The sequence below is a fragment of the Lates calcarifer genome, linkage group LG6, assembly GCF_001640805.2.
Source record: "Lates calcarifer isolate ASB-BC8 linkage group LG6, TLL_Latcal_v3, whole genome shotgun sequence".
Lineage (NCBI taxonomy): Eukaryota > Metazoa > Chordata > Actinopteri > Centropomidae > Lates > Lates calcarifer.
Genome location: NC_066838.1, coordinates 18,664,628 through 18,685,706, shown reverse-complemented (window position 1 = coordinate 18,685,706; position 21,079 = coordinate 18,664,628). Strand labels below are relative to the sequence as shown.

Genomic DNA, 21,079 nt, shown 5'->3' with positions numbered 1-21,079 from the left:
ATATAGAAAAAAGGATGCATGTGTGTGTGTGTTTTTTTGCTGCCGCAGTGTGTTTTGTGCGACACATAAATGGAGTATTTCTGTCCTGTTATGATCACTCATGAAGGGAAGCAGAGGCTAATGCAGTGCTTACTCAGCAGTAGTTTCTGGGGAAGCAGATGTGCATGAGACTGACAGGATTTTAGCTGGGGGGGGGGGGTCTGTTTCGAGTATGCTTATTGTGTGTGAGTTTGTGTGTGTGGTAAAGGCTGAGCACAAGCCAGTCAGAGCTGGTTCACACCTGCTGTGGTTATAAGAACATACTTAGCATACTGCATGGCTGACAATAATTTCACAGCTGCTTCTGCTTCTGATGCGCAGCAACTGGAATAGTTCATTTATTCAGCTCGCCCTCACTGAATACAGGGTCTCAGCCATTATGAGATGAGGACCAATTCACACTATTGTCTCAGTAGAATTGATTAGTGTTTTGTATCTACCCAAAATAATAGCTCTAATAGTTCTGACATTTCTGAAAGGGTCACTTTTATCCTATTACAGATAAATGTTTGGCCATCCTGCTGTAAAAGTCAATCTCATCTGAATAACTGCCATCTTTACCGCAGGGATTTTTACTCCCAGTGGTCTCACTCTTGCAGCAGATGTTCAGGGCCGAGGAGAATAATCCTAATCTCAGTATTTGGCCGAATGCTGTTGCTGACATCATGTCACTGAGGAGGGGATGACATCATGGATGCAGTGCCATCCACTGAGCCTGTGTCTCTGTGTCTCTATTTTTTAGAAAGGCCACTTCTTTTTATATTTTCAGCATTTAGACAGAGCCGTATGATGGGAATGTTGAATGTGAAAATTTTAAATTCTACTAAGCCAGTATCACTTAAGCACAGAAATACCCTTCAGACGTGGTTTTATGTATATCTATACTGGAATTCTTACAGTGTGATTTCGTCTACTGTTGATGGGGAGTTACCATTTGTTTCTCAGAACCCTTGAATCACATTTAAACCATTTGCGGCACTTCCTGCTTCCCCATATTTGTAATGGAATAAGCTCAGATCCAAAGTTAGACCACCTCTCATAGACTTAGAGAGGAAGGACACATTTAAAAGCTGAACAAAGTGATTTGTGTGGTGTGTCACCATACTGTAAAATTAAACAACGTAAACCACAACTAATTATAACAAAATACTCAATATCACATGCTCAAGTAATCTCACTTGCAACGCTTGTTGCGACATCCATCAAGTCATGCTTGACTTTCCAGCCATCTAACAGGAAGTATCTTATCTCTCCAGGAACCCACTACTGATATACTATCTTTTCAGAACAGCCCTCACAACCCTCTGAAACTAACTCTTGTGAAGCATAAATCTTTTCTCAGAGACATGTATGTTCTCTAAGGAGGAAGAAAAGTGTGAGTTTTGGCAAAGAGAATACTGGGTCATGTGTAAAGCAGAGCCACATGGAATACTAGTGGCAGAGCGAGGCAGCCATCTGTTAATACCAGAAGTCTCTCATTTCGTGGCCAATTTCACCATCCGGTGATGTACAGTAGCCCATGCTCACCAAGAAGAGGAACAAAGTGATATTTGTTTGCAGTTTAATCTGTGGCAAAGTGAATGAAAGGGAACATTCCTCATGTCCTGCTAGACCCAACACAAAGTAAAGGTCATCTGTCTATCATGTGTTCTCACTGGGGAACTACAGAGGAGGTCGTGCTGGGAACTGTCTTACTGTCTGGTATGCCATTTACACAAGGCCATATGTTGCTTACAGTACAGAACTGCTGAGTGAGCCAAGGAGCACGTCTGAGCCTTGGGTTATGCTTCTACAACATTGGAGACCAAAATAATGATGTCATAGCACAGAGGACAAGGAATCTCCAAGTGTCTGAGACTTGAACAACTCAATTAACACTCAACAGGCCAGCTGGAAAAACATCTAAAGCTAAAGATTTATCTTATTTCTCCAGCTAAACATACTAATAATCAATATTAATCAATCAATATACAAATATAATACAAGTAATACTGTATTATTGTATATATTCATATAACTTACTGTGGTCATTATGTCTGCATAAGAAGTACGTTTGTTATTATTTATTTATTCATTACATTTTGAATGCAGACATGACTTTTTTGTAATGGAGCATTTTTAGCATGAGCATACATGATCTGAATAGCCTATTTCTTCCTTCATTTTATACACAAGTTTCCTTTTTTTGAAAGTGGTAAAAATAGATAAACCCTCCAGTGGTGCATTAAAACAAAACAATCGCTGTTATTCATTTGAATCTATGAATAGTTATTGTGGAATTTGTGAATTCTGTGTCTTGTAGTCTTGCTCTTCTATGGGCCATTATGGCCGGGCAGTGCAGAGACAGTACTTCAGTGTTCTCAGCACCAGAAGTGGGATGGAGCATCATGATACAATATTCTGTCTGTTCAAATTTGATTTGCAGTCCTTCCACTCTCTCTTTGTCTGAGGCGTTTCACTTCCTCATTGTGTATTTATGGCAACAAAAACAACCTACAAACCACTCCAAAATCATCTAAGTTTCTGTATTTATTCAGAATATGATCATTCATAATGAATTTGTGGTTCTCTTTTGTCTTTGGAGAGACAGAAGCATAAAATCATCCCTTTACCCTTAAGAGGCAGACTATTTATACCACAAAACATCAAACATACAAAATTATTATCACATGACCTAAAAAAGAACAAAAGCTAACAATGAATGTAGAGATTTTAGAAGCATTTAGTCCTATATTCTAGGCCTTTGTGAATAGTGAATGAGAAATGATTGGGCTGTGAGATTTGCCACTGGACAACTTCCAACATCATGTGATTTAGAAAAGCAAGAAAAACAGGAATCCTTTAAACCCAAAAGCCTGCTGGCTTCAAACAAGGACTGCATGTGTGGGTGGCAGAAAGATGGTATGAGTAGTTAACGCCTTCCAAACTCTAAACGGGGTATTCCTCGCTCTTCCGGGGATTTTTATACATCTATAAATCACACTGAGCTGGGAAAAGGCTATGAAAACATCGCACTGCTGGTGTAGCTTAGTAACACAGTTTCAGGACAATTTCATGGTGGATCGTGACTCTTGGGTGATCTGATGGCTTGAATGGATGACTTATAAATCGATAAAGCAGACATATGTGTGTGTGTTAGTGTGTGAGCTTGGGTATGTATCCAACAGTGGACCGGTGTGTTTAAAACTCTATCAGCAGTAGCTTTGCAGAGACACAGGACAGAGTCAGTGCAGGCCGAGTCAAAAAATTTTGCTCTATGTAGATACACAAAATATACCTGTATATACACACCTCTCCTACATGTTGCAGCAAAATGTTAGCCACTTATGGTTTTCCATCACATAACCCCCTAATTCTGTTAATGTTATTCCAGTGTCTTTCCACTTGGCCACCATGACCTGCCAAAGATGGTCCCAACTTTTCCTTTGGACAGCAACCAAAGGAAAGAGTCAAAAGCTCAAGGAAAAAAAAAGGTAAAATGGTTCATAACTAAATAGCATAAGTAAAACAGCTCAAGTCGCTCTGACCAAATAACTCTAAGTCTAACACTCAAAGTGAAAGTGAAAAGTGCTCAGAGAGAACCTTCCAGTGCAATAGTGTGCAGCGCAGCATCTGCTTCAAATCCTGCCTGTTTACCTGGAGCATCAAAACCAGTCCCGCTGTGGTGTTTCCCCCTGACCCTCCAGACACAGGAGCAGTGAGTTATGGGATGGAAAACCACAAATAGTTTTACTGAAATGTGAATCTGCAACAAAGTCTGAAACACTAGTGCAACTACCATCACAACTACATTAGCCTACTACATTAATAGCTGCCAATATTCACTACATTTAATGATTTTTCTAGATGTGTATCTTGGCTTCTCCAATTAGTTTTATATACAGTATAATGCTAAGTGCAACACTACATGATTATTTTGAGAATATTCGTTAAAGCAGAAACAAGCATTTTAAAAACAATGTTATTAAATGATCCCTTTTTGAAAGACAAAATGGTACATACTGATGTCCTGGGTTGTGTTCACCACAGGCAGCTCCACAGCAGGCTATAGATGCCCCCTCTGTGATAGGTAGACATCAGTCAAAAGAAAATTACAGAAGCAGTTTTGCAGTTATATTATTAAAGAAGTCATTAAATAAAAAGTCTATATTTCTTTTTTGTTTCTTAAAAATGACCAGAAATGGTTGTCCACACTTGGTTGTTGTAATGACAGTGCACTGTTGGTAAGGTAGGAATGTATTGTGTCTGCGTGTGTGTGTGTGTGTGTGCACTATATACAGCACTATTTCCACCTGACTTACTCGCTAGCTGATGGAATAACTCGTTTTACCCACACACACACACACACTAGTAGAATAAAACTGAATGAAATCAGTTACATAATTATGACTTACTATTACCTATGCAAATCCCCCACTATCTCAGTCACTTTCAAAGGTCAGTGTTACAGGGACAGGAGTGTCACACACAATAAAGAAACAGGTCTCATGATGTCTTATGTTGTCACCGAAGTCCACATTACCAAAGGTAATGGTCATAACTGCAGTGTGTGTTAATAACAGCAGGCATGAGTCATCAGGCCTGTCTTACATAACTGCGTCACTTCTCCACCCAACTTGCTGCTAGTATGCCACACCCCAGATTCATTCACACACTGCTCTGCTGCTGCCCAGCCTCCCATTGATGGTGGGGAGAGCACTACTCATCCTGTTCCATGCTGCAGACGACAGCTTAGAGTTTACACTTGGGCAGCCAAGCAGACTAATCTGTCCGATAAAAAACTAACACATCAAATTTTAACATGACATCATTTCATCTCGTATTATCACTTGGTCTTAATGCAGTATTTTTGGTCAGAGCAGCTGGACAGGAGATAACTAGATAGTACAGCTGATGCAGTGTGTTATATTTGTTAGACAGTTGAGATTGGTCTGGCAGAGCAGCTGTGTTTCACTGCTGATTGGGGTTTAAAATCCCATAAGTAACACAGACCATGGAGACTGAATGGAGCTAACAGGACCCTCAGGGAAATGGAGAGGGATGGAGGGAGGTGGGGAGGCTGTCATCGGTCAGGCCACTGACGTCACCTGCTCACACAAAATACAGTCAAGCCAATTTCCCAAACTAAAGAAAATAGCAGTTTCATGATTCAAAAATGATGCGTGATTTCTAAAAATTTGCTATATTCACTCTAAAAATGGATGTAAAATCCCATCATTCAGTCTGGAAATCAGAATGGAATTAGATTTTTTCCAGATACAATCATGAACTAATGGTGTATTTATGGTCATTGACAAAGACTATTTCAACCACTTTTAGCATAAACATACTATAAATCATCAACCCCTTTACATCCCGACTGGATCTAGTGTTTTAGACGACTGGCATGTTCACTATTATCTGTCTTTGGAGAGAGCATAGCTGTGCCATGAAATCTCTTCATCTTCTGTATCCCTGTAACCGATCCAAACAAACAGATAAGACTGTGTTTTCCTACTGACATCAAGTGGCCACGGTGCTAACTGCATACCTCCTCTGCTACTAAAACTGCAGCCTGTTCTCTGGGGATTGATAATTTACTGAACTAATAGAAAAAAGTCAGGATGTTCTGAATATGTTTTTGTGTGATTTTGGTAAGGAATTCATCTAAACACGGTGCTAGATTTTAAAATCACTAACAAAAAAATACATTTGTTTGTTCTACAATTAAATGCCTGCTGGTAACAAATAAATATTCCAACATATTCCTCTGACCATACAAATATTTCATTGTGCTAACACGTATGTCAGAATTAAACCTGCTTTAACAATAGAACTGTTATCTCTTTGTAGTGGAACAGCATTCTTTAAATGGACAAAGGCATCTGATTGTCAACTGGTGTCGGTCAATCCAGATCCCCTAACATGGGCACTAACATGATTAGACATAAATAGCTCCTGTCCCAATAGACTGTAACTAGATACTTACACAGCAACCATGTGAATAGTTCACATGCCGCAGACAAGTGCCACTATAGAAAACAAATAAAATCAAAATTTAGCTTAGACAGCTCAGTTTCACACAAAAGTGTCTTGTTTTGATATGACAACAGTAATATTTCAGGCCTTTTTTGCTTGTTTATTTGCTGTGTGACCAGCCAGGCCCGAGCACAGAGGCAAGCATGTGATCAGCCTGTAAATTCTGGAGACCAGCAAGGCAAATCTGGAATGAGATAGTAAAATAAGTGTTAGCTTCTTAGTAACAACTGCTGATTTGATCTCAGAGTTATGAAGCACCAAAGTTTCCAATAAACTGATGTGACTCTGCTGTGCACTGTTTCCACAAATAATAACAGAAAACCTAGTAAAACAACAGAAGTGACTGACCCAAGGACATAATAATCTGCAGGATTCATCAAGCCAAACACTTACGAAGACTCTCAATGCTTTTCTTTAAGTGAGTATGAGAAATCTGAAATTACATTATGCAAACAAAAGGAAAAATTGACAAAAAAAATAACTGCTTTGACAAATGCACCTTGTTTATTACATTCCAAGCAGACTTGTCATGTAGAAATATGCAGAAACTGTAGACATTTCAGGGTCGAGGGGGGTCTTAAACATACAGAACTGTATATAATGTGCACCTCATAGCAGAATGGATCCAGTACATTGCTCAAAAAGTATGATTAGTCTACCAGAGTCTGGTGTAAAACAGTGTTGTCTCATGGATATGTTCTGCTTTGTGCACACCTACATTTCCTGCACAGCTAAACAATATCAGCCTCTCAGTAAGAAGATTTGTAAACTGGCTGGGGCACTTCAGAGATAAGATTTAGCCGGAAAGCAAACACAAAGTTCATATTTCAAGCAGCCAAACCAGTATGGGATGAGTCCTCTCTTTAAAATATAAGTAATTTGGATACATTTACACAAATTCAGTGTACGTGGGCACCAAAAGTAGTTACAATCTGTATTTACAACAATGCAAGAGGTGGTAGAAAAATACAGAGACATTCAGATACAGTATTTGACTAAATCTTGCAAAGTCGTTCTGAGGCATCCAAAATCAGCTTCCGGTTTTTGCACAGATGACCGTGGAGTCACAGACAAATACAAAAATAACACTCTGAATCTTCTCTGGTTCAGGATTACTCCACTCCTTTCATGAACTCCAAGAACTCTAGAAATGAAATTAAGGAAGACACAGTTAGCAAATAGCTGTATGATGCCTTTATCAAGCAAATGTCTCATTTGTTTTGTATTTTTGAGGAATGAATGATAAGATTAGAGGAAACAAGTCTTAGAGTATTTGCTCTACAAAGCCATTTCACTGTGTCTCTTTTATCAGCTGAACACAGTTCAAGTCACCGTCATAGTCAATTTTGCCGTCGTTGTTCTTGTCCCCGTCTTTCATCAGCTCTTCGATGTCATCCTCGGTAATTGCCTCCCCTGTAGATTCCAGCATCATTTTCAGCTCATCCAGGTCAATGTAACCATCTGCGTTCCTGCACAATCAAAGGAGTAAAATATATTATTTGTACATAACACACCTAATTTAGACTTTACAGATGGCAGTGGAGGAGGTGGTGTGTTTGTGTGTGACAAGTGACTGATCATATCCTGAATTTAAATGTTTGGGAACCATCAGTGTGGAAAAAAAAAAGTACAGCAAGTTTGTTCTTTGATGCTCAGACGAGGTGTCTGGCTTACATGGAGTGGGTGTCTGAAATATTCTGCGCTGTCAAAAAGGATTATAAAGCAAACTACATGCTGTACTCTGCAGAGCTACTTGGCATTTTGTCAGAACACATAATTGGGCATGGGGAACATGCTGGAACCACACTAAGAAGAGCAATTTGATTGTCTGTGCTGATTTTCACACAGCATCCTCCTGTTGCGGGTATTTTGTCACGTCTGTCGTTAAGTATAGTTTCTTTTCTGATGTAAGGCTGTTCCGGCGAACTGTTCTCAGGGGATTAATTCTTATGATTCAATGGGACAAACTAACAACAGCGTTTAAACATGAAACTCACTTGTCAAACATGCGGAAAAGCTCTGCCAGTTCCTCCTCTGACTTCCCCTTGCTGTCATCCTTCATGCACCTCACCATCATGACCAGGAACTCATCGAAATCCACAGTGCCGCTCCCTGCACACATGCAAGGTACTTCATCACATCATTTCACTCCACACTGGAGACAATTTTATATTATTTGACCATCAGAACTCCAAAGATCTCCTTAAAGGCCCAGTCTGTGAACATGCTGTCAATATGAACTGAATTCGAAGGACAGTATTGGAGTATTCATTTTTGATTTATAATAACAAATATATGTCATTTATATGTCAAAAAAATACAGATTGAGCCTTTAAATGTCTCACTGTGTCACTTCAGTTGGTTAATTAGGAAAAATAAGTCCCCAGAAAACATGACATATAAATTGAAGCTTTATCAAACAAATCCAAGATGCTATTTTTTTATGTTTCATCATTACATCACATGGAAAATTCGAGATGACTTGCGCATCATCTGAAATGCACTTCCCTTTAATTCAGCCTGACACATCCTGTTACATTTAAGACCCTTGACTATCATTTGACATTAAGTTCAGAGGGTCTGAACAACACTTGTCTGCACAACATGACCCAATGCAACAACAGACCCTGCCAGCTGGTCTGTGCGGGGGACGAAGAGGTCGACAGCAATCAACCAATCATTTCGGTGTTTTGATTTACCGTCTTCATCCACCTCGTCAATCATCTCCTGCAGCTCCTCCGGTGTGGGGTTCTGGCCCAGCATCCTCATCACCTTCCCTAGCTCCTTGGTGCTGATGCAGCCGTCCTCCGCATCTTGGACGAAGATATCAAAGGCGGCCTTGAACTCTGCAACGCCACAGCAGCGCAACAGGAAAACAACCCTGTGTTAGAACATGTGATGTGGATCTACACAGGGTGAGCCTCACTTTTCATTGCTGATGATTGATGATTTGAACAAAGCATATTTCTAGAAGTGGAAGGGATATCTTAAAGTCATGTTTAAAGTAACAAGTTAAATGTGTGCACTCTAAGAGATGGTTGAAATGACTTTACGCACCATTTTTCTGTTCATCTGTCAGCTGCTCAACCTGTACAAAACAAAAAGTTTAAAGAGTTAACTTCTGTAGGCATTACATGACTGGGAAATATGATTTTTCTGTACATTCTTGATCATTATAGATTTAGTTTATAGATTTGCAGAAGCTCAAACAGTCAACCTGTAAATTATTTACTGAATTAGTGTTGTAGTTTTTAGATCGGGTTAAGATATCTTTGAAACCAGCCTCTGGACTAGATTATCTCTATCTGTTTTGATAACTTCTCACTCCACAACTTTGGTCCCACAGACTGGGCCAACCCTGACAAAATACAGAACCTATATATCATATGTGAGAGCCACTAAGAGGAGGAGTTAAAAATAAACAGACAGGAGGATCAGGAACCACAGATAAAGGACACAATACACAGTGCTTTAAATTAGCATAGCTGTGGATCTGGCCCAACAATGGAGCAGTAATCCTGGAAAAGCTACCACGAATGAGAGAGGGAGACAGGTGCTTATGTAAGAGTTATTGTCTGTCGTCCACTATAAATTAAACACACACACATGCAGACACACTCATACGCACATACTCCTCTGGTGATGATATATGAAAAAATCTGTCTAAGCAAACACGTGTAATGCACATTCCTGTGTGTTTTTTACTGTCTCAGCTGCACTGCTCACTTGGGGATGTGAGTGGACAGAGTGACCAGCTGACTGTCCGGCCTACAGACAGCCACACAGCTCTCTGGCTCATAGATAATGCTGGAATTCAGCCGTGGGGGGTTTATCTAAACCTGAAGCCCTTCTCTGGCACCAGAGAACCACGGACGCAGAAGAGTCTCAGCAACTGGCCAAAATTAGCCATGTGAAGTGGGACCGTTCCATTTGAAGTCATGAATGAAGCAGCAGAGTGTAGATAAGGGACCTGTCCTGTCAGTGACCTCCTCAGCAGCTCCTATCAGTCCTGATAGGGCTGAAGTAGGAGAACATCTAGAGACGAATATGGTGTCATGGCTCTTTTGGCACCAGCTGGTGATGGAAGCGATGTGCTGGGCAAGTCGCATCAACAGGGATTTGTCAGCCATTCAAGTAATGTCAGATGTCAGATGAGCAAACTAATGGGGGACTTTTTTTATACAGCAAATAAACACACGTGCCAGAATATTCCATATAACACCCACTGAAATAAGGTGAAATAAAAATACAGTCTAACATTGTAAATCGCTGATTATATGCCACTAATGTTAAATGTTAGAGATTATGGTTTGTGATTCACAACAACATCACTTTCATACCAGATTTAGTTCACACACAGGTTTTTGGTGAGCAACTGCACACTTTCAGCTCCACGAGTTGTGAGAGGACGTACCGCTGCCTTGTAGATGTCGTTCATGTTGGAGGCTCGTCTGCTGCCTGTCCTGACGGCGTCCTGGCACAGAGGAAGGAGGTACTGTCCAGATCAAGGCAGGACACTGGGCTCATCCTGGGAGGGTTTTATAGCCAGAGCCGTGGCGCTGCCTGGCCCCTCCCTGGGCAGAAACCAGCTTCCCCTCCGTTTGTGCCTCAGCGTGTGTCCATAAGTTGTGCGTCTGCGTATGTGTGTCATTTTGGCCAATCTGTCACAATCACCGGGCTCAGATAAAAATGCAGCAGCTCTTAGAGGGGGTAGAAGGTGGGGGGGGGCATACTTTGGAATGGAATGAAGTGACTGGGGGACATGCATGGTGAAGTCTAATCTCCAGGGAGGGGGGCTATAGAGACACTCAACATTCCTCTAGACCTGGACCAGAGACGCAAAGGGCTCTGGAGGTTGTGTGTGGGAGTGTGTGTGAGTCTGGGGGTGGGCGGTGGTAGAGGAGGTAAGAGGGTGGAGGCCAGGATGAGAGAGACGCAGACTACAGCCAGCAGACCATGAAGGGAGGACAGAGAAAGAGAGAAGGCGTGTGGGGAGTTCAGAGAGTCAAAGACCTGATTGTACGGACAGGTATCTGCCTGCATGTACAATATGTGCGAGACAGACTCTTCTGTTTTGACTTATTATAGTAGGACAAGCACAGGTGTGAGCAGTAACATTAATGATTGCTCCATTCCATTTAAGGCTGGTGGTGAGCCATGCCAGAGAACAACACCAGGGCTCTGGGCCTGGAACACCTAACTGGAATGCCATTGTTAATGTTATTGCTCACACCTGTGCTCTCCCTGCTAAAAACGTGTCAAGATGTCTGCTGTGAAAATGAACCATTAGGTCAGGCAAATCACACACTCTGCAGCTGACAACCAGGGGCATTTTCATCAGCAGAGATGAGAAAGAAGAGAAATTAAAGGACCCATTCACCAAAATGACAATAAATAAATAAATAAAATTAAAAAATCAGACTCTCTTTTAGGTTTCTTAATCTGTGAATATGATTTTTTTCTGATTCTTACAGCACAACGACACAAAACACTGACACCTGAACCCTCTAAAGACCTGTTTGGTCTTTTGTTTTACTGCCCTTTATTATGCCTTTTTGGACTACATTTATTGTATTATCTACTTAGTGTATTGTATTCTCAACTGTCTTTCTGCTGCTGTTGACACCCAATCCCCAGCTGTCGCTATGAACAGTTTTCACTGGAACTACTTTCTGCTGAAGAAAGAGTCCCTGTGAGTAATGAGTAATGACAAGAGTATTCCTTAGGAAAGATGATGATGTGGAATTTCAGTGAAGTGAGCACCGGAAACAAAATTCCATTTACCGCCATTGTTTTGGTGTGAAGGGATCTTCTGAAGGGAGTAAAACCATTATAACAAATCAGATTTAAGAGAAAAGACCTGATTCTCATCTGGGTGAACCTTCCCTTTAAAAGGAAAATATTATATTACAAATGTTTAACCACACTGTGATTACCTGCATTTATTTACATATCACACACAATGATACTGAAATCATTCACATTAGCATGTGAAGAACACAACACAGTTCCCACTCTACATGATTCATGAAGATTTGAATCCTTAGCCTTCATGTGAGACATATATTTCGTCAGCAGGGGGTGCTGTTCACTACATATCAACTAAATCAAATTGTTGCGCAAGGCTGCCTCCGGATATCCAATTTATCAACAGTGGGGTAGGTGAGAAATCTGGGTCAAACAAACCAAACACTTGCAGACACATTTAAATTGAATTGTACACAGCGCAAGACTTTGCAGCATTTTTTTCCCCATGTTCTTTTGAAACAAGGCCATCTCAATCACTTGACTGTGTGATTCACACACACGTTCACACACGTGCTCTCACAAAAAGCTCACACACACAGAACACACACGCACACACACACAGAGCGTGCTGTGGCAGGCATTCTAAGTGACGAGTGATCATGCTGGTTTATAATGGGATGCTAATGGGGACTGGCACAGCTTACAAGCATCCTACAGCCACTCAGAGAGAGAGAGAGAGAAAGAGAGAGAGAGAGAGAGAGAGAGAGCTCACACTGAACAACATACATGTCCTACTCTCACACAGATGAAGACACAGATCTCCTGACAAAGACCTCACATCAGCGCACATCAGTCACATGCACAGGTTGTACCACCATGGAAATAGACAGGCGGCAAGGTGGGGAGGGGTTGTGGATTGAGGCAAAATGATTTTGCGCTGGTTGTCTTTGTGTGTTTTCTCAGTCATTTGTCAAAATTTCATAATTTAAACACACAGCACTGCATTGTACATTGCTGCTGCCAGAATTCAGGACAGAAATGAATCGTCATCAGTGGCACCGACTCCATCGGCTGAAACCCAAAGCATACTGATGAGTCTACATGGTCAGCCAGACAGATTCATTTGGAGCGCTGAGTACAGTCTGGTGGGTGCCAAGACTGACGAGCAGCTCTGCAGGGGGCACTAGATTCTAATGTAAAGCTTTCTTGAGCATGCACACGTGCACACTCACCCACACACACACACACACACACACGCTGAACCAAAAGACTGGCACACACATCAAAGAAAGCATATGGAGTGCTGTTTCATTGGAGCTCTCTACCAATTTCCTCTTACAGAGGAAGGCTGACGAAAGAGCCAGCCATCTCCTCCACACAGCGCAATCAGACAGCGCATCTCAAATCCACAATTCACCGCACACCGCTTTTTGAGGGGTTGCCATAGAAACTCTGCTGGGTAGTAGCGGACAGAAAATGAGAGGAGATGAGCGGGGCTATTTCCCCCTCCACCTCCCTCTCTGCCTCCCTGCCACCACATTTTGTCCTCAGAGTGACTGTATTATTTTCTGTTCTTTGCCTCCAATATGCATGCGTGTACACATCAAAACTGAATACACATGTGCATGTGTGTGTGGAAGGGGGTCACAATTAGGGTTAACAATGGTTATTTGTGCACCAGGGCCATTCATGCAAATTAGCTAAATACACAAGTCCAAATGATTATATTTCATGTCTCAGGCTGAATACTGAAATGCTATGGTTCATTTCTTTTATACTTGCTTCCAACCAGGTTATGTGAAATGTTTTGAAGTTGCACAAGCAATTCACATCGTGCTGTGAATCCTACTTAACATAATAATAGTCATCTGACTGACTTGCTTTTTTTTTTTTTTTTTGAAAGGCCTCATTTCCATCATCAACCAAAAATCTTTTCCTGCAAGAAAAAAATATAGATTCCAAGCGTGCAATATGTCAAAATGCCTGAGGCGTAACATCTCATGTTGGCGGTACTGAATCAGCTGGACTGCATTTGTGAAGATCTACTACTATACACAGCATACATCGTGTCAATTTAAATACTTGTGTGATATAATGATTGGGTTGACGTGCAGCTGAGCTTGAAGCATAGGTCCTTCACTCTCCTCCTCCTCCTCCTCCTCCCTTCTGTGTCCTCACCTCCTTGATTGCTGAGGGGAAAAGGGGAGCTGAGCCTGTCAGCCCCTTTCTTTCTCTCTATTCTTTCCTCCCTTCCTCTCTCTATCTATTCCTCTCTCCCTCTCTCTCTGTCTCCTTTCATTGATGACCAACCTGTCAGCAGCTCCTGTTGTGGCAGGCTGTGAATGCTCTGCATGTGACTGAATGATACACAGTGCTTTTTTTTTCCTTTCTTCCCCACTATGAAAGCATCTCTGTCTGTCCGGCGAGTGCTTTAGAAGCCCATTTTCATCAGGGACAACGTCTAACCCAAATTGAGGGATTTGTCTTTGGAGATGAGGGAGAGGTTAGTCTTCACTTTGCTTCACTGCGTTCAGTGGCTCCTTTCTGAAACTCTTTGCGCTGAGGCACTTGGTGTTACGCAGTGTTCCTTACATCAGAGCTCTAATGAGCCAGTGGCCACATTAGCTCTAGAGACGATAAAGCCACGCACTAACTTTCTGCCAGGGGGCAGCGTTTTCCAGTCCACTGGACCACCAAGTCGCCTCCCACCCTTTCTACCCCAACTCACCCCCACCCCACCACCCCCCAACCTCTATGATAGTGTGTGAGACACCCAGAAAAGATATCCTCTCAGATATATGGTGGATGATGTTCCCTTCAAGCAAGAGAGAAAATGTGTTTTCTCTTATGTGGCAGCGAAAGGAGCGGTCAAGATTCTGTCTTGAGATTTATCATCAAACAAGCTTTGCAGTGGCAATTCTGGAAAAAAAAAAGTGGATTTCTCAAATGAAATGAGAATAATCTCTATAAACTTTGGCTTAGTAATGGATACTGAGACAGTCACTGCAACAACTATTCATAAAGACATTTCTACTGAACTAATATGACTTCAATGATAAAGTTAAGAGGGTTAATCATTCTTGAAGCAACTGAAACAGTTTTAACCCAGATGTTCTGTTTGGGTTCCTTGAGACCCTGAGCGCTCTTTATCACCTGGATGCTTCATAACTTTGAGAATTGGTTACAAACATGATTATCATCCAAACAACAGCCTGTACATCTTTGTATTTTGTACATGCATAGCCTGTATAACATATATATGAAATATTTCCTTATTTGGTGCATTGCTGGTTTTCAAAAGAAAAGAATTATACATTCTGTAGCCTACTTTTCCACATTCTGAGTTTTAATTAATTAATTAAAAATATATACATTTCATGAAAAAAAGGAAAATATTGTCATTATTTTTGCATATACAGCGTTAAGGTCAGTGGAACCTCAAACAACGAGGAATTAAAGCCAGTGTCAAAAAAACACAAAGACACGGTGCAAGCACAATACAACAACTTGTATTTTTTAAGCCCTTATAAATGTAGCCTGTGACAAGAGTTGCCTGTCTTGTTGCCTGTCTTATCCCTGCATGCACACACAACCATTTTAGATTTGTCAGTGCCTCTGCCTTCTCCTCTTCCCCTCAAATAGCTGCTCTCTGAAATGGAATCCGAGGGCCCTCAGGGTTTCTGACAATTTCAGACATTCCTAAGTAAAATGAACAGCGGTATAACTTCAGCATTATTGAATTCAAAAGTTAGCTCTATTGAGAGTGTATTGAGAGAAAGCAGGACACAGTTTTCACTGTTATCACACCCCCTCCCCCTCCCCTTTCTACTACATTTCAGTACTGCATTTCTGCACTGAGATTCTGGAGAATGGTGATGAAAAACCTGCCAACCTGTCTAAGATAAAAGATGAAATATAGTACATCAAGTAGCAACATTAATATAGAGAATTGATTTTTATCATTAAATAAATTAAATGTTAAACATCTGAGCATCCTTATTAAAATCAGCATTAAATTGTACATCCACAGGTACGAAGGCCCCTATTGGAGAATGGATAGAAGTAGAAACTTTACAAAGTGACTCATTATTTCCTTTGTAAAAAAGATAAACTTTGTAAATCCATGGAAGTGTACTGATGATTCCATAGATTAAAATGTAGGTAATCTTTTGAGATAAATGTGTCAACAACCACTGGAGGGATTGCCATTAAATTATAGAGTAGAACAGATGGGCATTTTTTCCAGACAATGAATCCTAATGACCCTGACTTTTCATCTGGCACCACCAGCAGGTCAAATGTTTCACTTCTCCAGTGAAATATCTCTACACCTACTTGATGGATTAGCATAAAATTAGTTATGGTCCCCAGACTATGTACAGTATCCCAATGACATTGGTGACCCCAGACTTTTAGTCTTGCAGGTTGACATTTCTGGTTTTGGGTGAAATGTCCCCATAACTATTGTGTAGATTTCTGCTAAATTTGGTACACTACACTTGTGATCTCCACAGGAGGGATTTCTTGTGACCTTCTGACTTTTCATTGAGCATCATCATCAGTTCTACTAATGATTAAAGTGAACTAAAATGTAATAGTATTAAAATGTCAGCATGCTAACATACTAAAGTAATATGGCACACATTGTAGCTGCAAAACATTAGCATGTTAACATTGTCATTGTGACCACTGCTGACATTAGCATTTAGCTCACAGCACTGCTGTGCCTGAGTACAGCCTGACTTAGCAGCCAACATGCAGACTCTTGTTCTCATAAACCAGGTATAAGGCTCTGCTACTGTATTTCTGTCCTGATATTTGCTATTGGCCAGTACTAATCTGTGCTCTGTGTTGTGTCCAAGAGGAAATGTTTTGAAATGCCTGCGTGACTAGGATGCTGTTGGAGCTTTGAACAGACTGTGAGCATTAAAGCTGCAGCAGGTGAGATTCTGTGTCACAATACACCAATATAATCGGCCTCATGAAGTGAGAATATAACAGAGGGAAGCGCTCCATCCCCATCCAATTATCATTTTTATTTTGGTTTGGAATATTTGGTCACTTTTGGTTAAAAAAAAAAAAAAAATCAAAATCATGCCACCCTATTATTGGTGTTGCACTCCTTTATGATGCCATCTGGGGCCACCAACAAGCAAAACTGATGACTAGTTCAGCCTTGGTAGCAAGTACAGGCATGTCAGACTGTGAGACTTGCTACAACAGAGATGTACATCTCTGTTTTCCCCATGAATATCTGGGTTGAGACAAGGTTCAGACAAACAAGAGTAATGGAATCTGGCAGAACCTTGATGCATGCCTAATTTTATCATATTGTTCATTTCTTGTTTCAGCGGATTCTAACAAATCAAACAGCAACAGAAAAAAAAAGACTCTCTGATTGCAACTTCGGAAGAGTCCAGCTTTGCCCTCTGTGAGATGTGGGTCCAGAAGTACAGTTTTATTTGTTATACAATGAAACTGTCTGGGAATGAATGCCCTGCAGAGGCTCATTCATAAGATAAATTGGCCTGAAATTCATTGGTCCTGCAGACAGTCTGTGTCTCCCTTTGTATGTCTCACTGCAAACGCACACACACAAACTGTCACAAACGCAAACCAACATACACGCACGTCCCCTAATGCCCTCGTGTTCTTCTGTGTTATTCAGGGTTGGCAGTACGTTCGGGCTAAAAGAGGGAAAAAAAACACCTTTGCATCTGTCTGCGTAGCTGAAGTCCAGCCTAGGGCCTACTAGGCTTCAGTGAAGTGTGCTGTGATTTGACAGGGCCAGTGACGAGAGGCACTGTAAATATCCGGCTGTCATGTGACTCACTTCATGGCCTCAAGGAACCAACGAAAGGTCAGTGTTTCCTGATGCCATTGCCAACAACTAAATTAAGTGACTTCATCTCTTGCTCATGCATCTGTTCCATTTTAGGAGATGGATACATTGGAGGTGTTGCATCATTCTGCTCATACACTGCAGTGATCATTCACATTTCTACCAGAACACACGACAAGCATCCATGCATGCACATATAATGTACATTGGGTTCGTTACACAAGCTCATATGCCATCTCTAGATGTGTATAGACTATACGTATCCCAACGCACGCACACACACACCGTTAGGCATGTGGCACCCACTCTCTACCTCTGGGTTTGTCTTCATGTATGTCATGTCTGACAGTGACAGCAGCATATTAACATGTCTCCACAGCCTTTCTCATAAATTAAATGGTGATCCATGTTCTTTATCCCAACGCAGTGCAAAAGGTTAAATAGCATCATTTAGCCCAGTCACTAGTTACATACAAGAAAGCAAATCTACTTGAGATTAAAAGGGCAGCCTTTGATGCAACTGCAGTTCTACTGTGAATGTGACTCTGTCCTACAATGGCTCTGGGGTCTTGCATTTATCCAGCATGCTTTAATTTTTCCACCTCTTAGTCCTAATGCATCCATATTTATGTGCAAAGGCACAGAAACTTTTCTGCTCTAACGGAGACCACAAAGGTTAAAGAGACAAAAACAGAACTAACAATCCTGTTAGGATAGTTGCTATTTACATGTAAAGAAGCACAGAACCTTAAGGCTGTTCAAAAATAGATAAAAAGCAGTCATATATAAGGTACTATGTTCAAAGTAAAAGTGAAGCTGGGGCAGGGAGCCATAACTACAGTGTGTTTTAAAGCAAAGAGAAAATAGATGCTGATAAATTTCCAAAAATCGTGGAACTCTGTAATGCCCCCAGTGGAAAAGTCCCAAATGGAATCTGCCCATGTGCTAAAACACTCATCACACTGATTAATTGGGCAACTTTAAATCCATTTTCCAGTCTGCTACTGGTTTGTGCCCATGGAATATTGCAGCTCTCTAAATAAAATGTGGTTTACTTTGTACAGTTTACTGTACCATGGGGAGACATGGGAAACCACGGAGGACATAAGTTAGACAGAACTTGCAGCCAAAGCACACAAGCAAGAATGGCAAGTCATGGGTCTCCCTCTGTGGAGGCTGTGGGGTGATAAATCTAACAAGTTTGGGATTTTTGTTGTGCAGTTTATAGCACTATTATGTCAAACTGACAAATAAGAGCAGCCAGCATCTCTAGTGAGAAACACACAGTACACGTGTGTGGGCCAGATGTACAATAATGCAGCTTATAACCAAAAGAATACACCAGAAAGTGGGTTAGCATTTTTATATAGTGTCAGTTAATTTTGCAGCCAGTGTACTGGTGGCCGACACAGTGTAGTTTCTAAACTAGTGAACTGGAGAATCAGCTGTCCCATGATTTCACTTCAGTGTTTAACACAGTTTGCAATGTAACCTATTTCTAATTGTATTTATTTTCTAGTTAAAAATAAAGTCAAAGCCACTTATTCTCTGCAAAACATAATCTGAGGCCCTCACTGTCCCACTGCAAAAAATTTCCTCACAAGCTTTGACTGATTTGTTTTGTTAAGATTTTACTGCCTCAATAACACACTATACCCCATTTTGGAGGAAATGCGCTATGTTTAAATATTGCCTGAGTCAACGAAATTCTCTATTTTACTTATAATGCAATTCTAGTAGCCTCATGGTCATGGATTAATTACGGAACTGTCCTACCAGGCACAGGCAGAGGGACCCATGGGGTCAGGAGGCCCCTGAGGCAAAGCCTCATGTATAAAGTCACCATCATTAACATTTCTTGTTGGAAAGTCAAAAAGCTCACTGAAAAGTAGGGACCTTGGATTATTTCTTTTCTTGCTCCTGATCCCAGTCTGTGTCCTTTAAGATTAGTATTTGCCTGCATCAAGTCAGATCTAATGTCAGAACTAAACATTTGACAGATGAGTAGCTGAGTAGCTCAACTTAAAATATAACCTGCATCAAAGGTTTCCTTTGATGGTTTTCTATATTTTGTAATGTGCCCTGCAGTATTTTGTATTATATTTGTGGAGATAAATGCCAGTGTGGATCTGCTCTGGCAGGAAGCTTTTGAAATTATTTAGACAGCCTCTCTGCATCTCCACAACATGTGAACAAAATACTGAAGTTCAGGTGCAGTTTATAACTGTACTGGCTGTGTGGCCCTAAGGACGGCAGGGTTAGTCAGGTGGTTGGTCCACCACTTTTTGCCATTAAAATTTTGCACAGATATTCATGACACCCAGAGGATGATTCCTAATGACTTTGGTGATTTCCTAATCTTCATCTATTTTTGGCATTTATTAGTATGCCTTGGCAACTATTGGATGGACTGTCATGAAATTTGGTAAAGACATTCATGGTGCCAAGAGGTTAAATTATTGACTTTGTTCAAATGTAATAAGTTGCTGGCACAAACAATCTATGGGGCTGTTTTTTTTTTACAGGAGGATAGTCTCTGTTGTGAGCATGTTAGCATTAAAATGCACATCACACGGTGTGTCTCTGTCTGGGTAAAGCTTTTCTTTGTGTATAAGTTTTCCTGCAACCTGCAAAAAAGATGAAAAAAAAAACAAAACATGAATTTGCCCAAAACCTGTGTACAAATATTTTACTTGGCCAAATACGTCAGTCCAGATGCTCTTTTCTCCACTGAGACACAATCAACAACATCTGTCTCAACAACAAATGAGTTGGTCCTAGCTCACCCTTTAAAATAGTGTTGTTGCAATGCTAGATGTATGAATCATTCATTAAGGACATAATTTATTTATTTAATAGTTCACTATTTGCTGATGTGTTACACAAATGACAATTAATTCTGGCCCCTCCTATACTCTTATGGTTTATTTCCCCTGACAAAATAATTGGATTATTGGATACTGGAATATGTCCACTGGTGTACTGTAGATTTTGAGTTTATTGCTCTTGTGTCTTCAATATAATGAATCTTTATAATCAATTCATTATTTTAGTTTTCCTGCTTGTCTCTGTTAGTAGTGTCAATAGAATCCCTTTGGGTTTTTGGAGGTTTTTGGAGTGTTAGTCAGAAAAAACAAGTAGGTTGACCCTTGTAAAAACTTGTGACAGATTTTTAAAAATTGTTTGTTATTATAGATTTAGCAATTAACTGACCAAAATTAACTGATCAAAAAATGAATAAATAAATAATGCAGGCCTAAGTAGGAATAACTGCAACCATTTAAGTGCAAAGGAACGTCTAATTAAACACTGTGCAATGTTGACCGGCACCATCAGGGTCAGCTCAGGGAAAAAAAAACTCACCCAGGCAGGTAATTCATGTCCTTGGACATGCTTTTGGCATTTTTATGAAAAGATGTAAGATGACAGCAA

At 40.7% G+C, this 21,079-nt stretch overlaps 2 protein-coding genes across 5 annotated transcripts in view; one reads left to right on the top strand and one right to left on the bottom strand.

Annotated features, from left to right (window-relative positions):
• Window positions 1–21,079, top strand: part of cnbpa (CCHC-type zinc finger, nucleic acid binding protein a) — a 144,716-nt gene that overhangs the window by 50,186 nt on the left and 73,451 nt on the right. The window lies entirely within an intron of this gene.
• tnnc1a (troponin C type 1a (slow)) lies at window positions 6,540–11,470 on the bottom strand. Its single transcript, XM_018701105.2, has 6 exons — window positions 10,472–11,470; window positions 9,115–9,145; window positions 8,757–8,903; window positions 8,055–8,169; window positions 7,390–7,526; window positions 6,540–7,201 (listed from the first exon to the last, which is right to left on the bottom strand). Exons 1-6 carry the CDS (start codon window positions 10,493–10,495, stop codon window positions 7,170–7,172), a joined length of 486 nt encoding a protein of 161 aa, XP_018556621.1. The 5' UTR covers window positions 10,496–11,470; the 3' UTR covers window positions 6,540–7,169.

Coding starts and splice junctions, on each gene's coding strand:
- tnnc1a (XM_018701105.2), bottom strand. CDS start 10,495: ATGAACGACATCTACAAGGCAGCG. Junction 9,146..10,471: donor ACGACATCTACAAGGCAGCG/GTACGTCCTCTC, acceptor TGTTTTGTACAG/GTTGAGCAGCTGACAGATGA. Junction 7,527..8,054: donor CTTTTCCGCATGTTTGACAA/GTGAGTTTCATG, acceptor TTGATTGTGCAG/GAACGCAGATGGTTACATTG.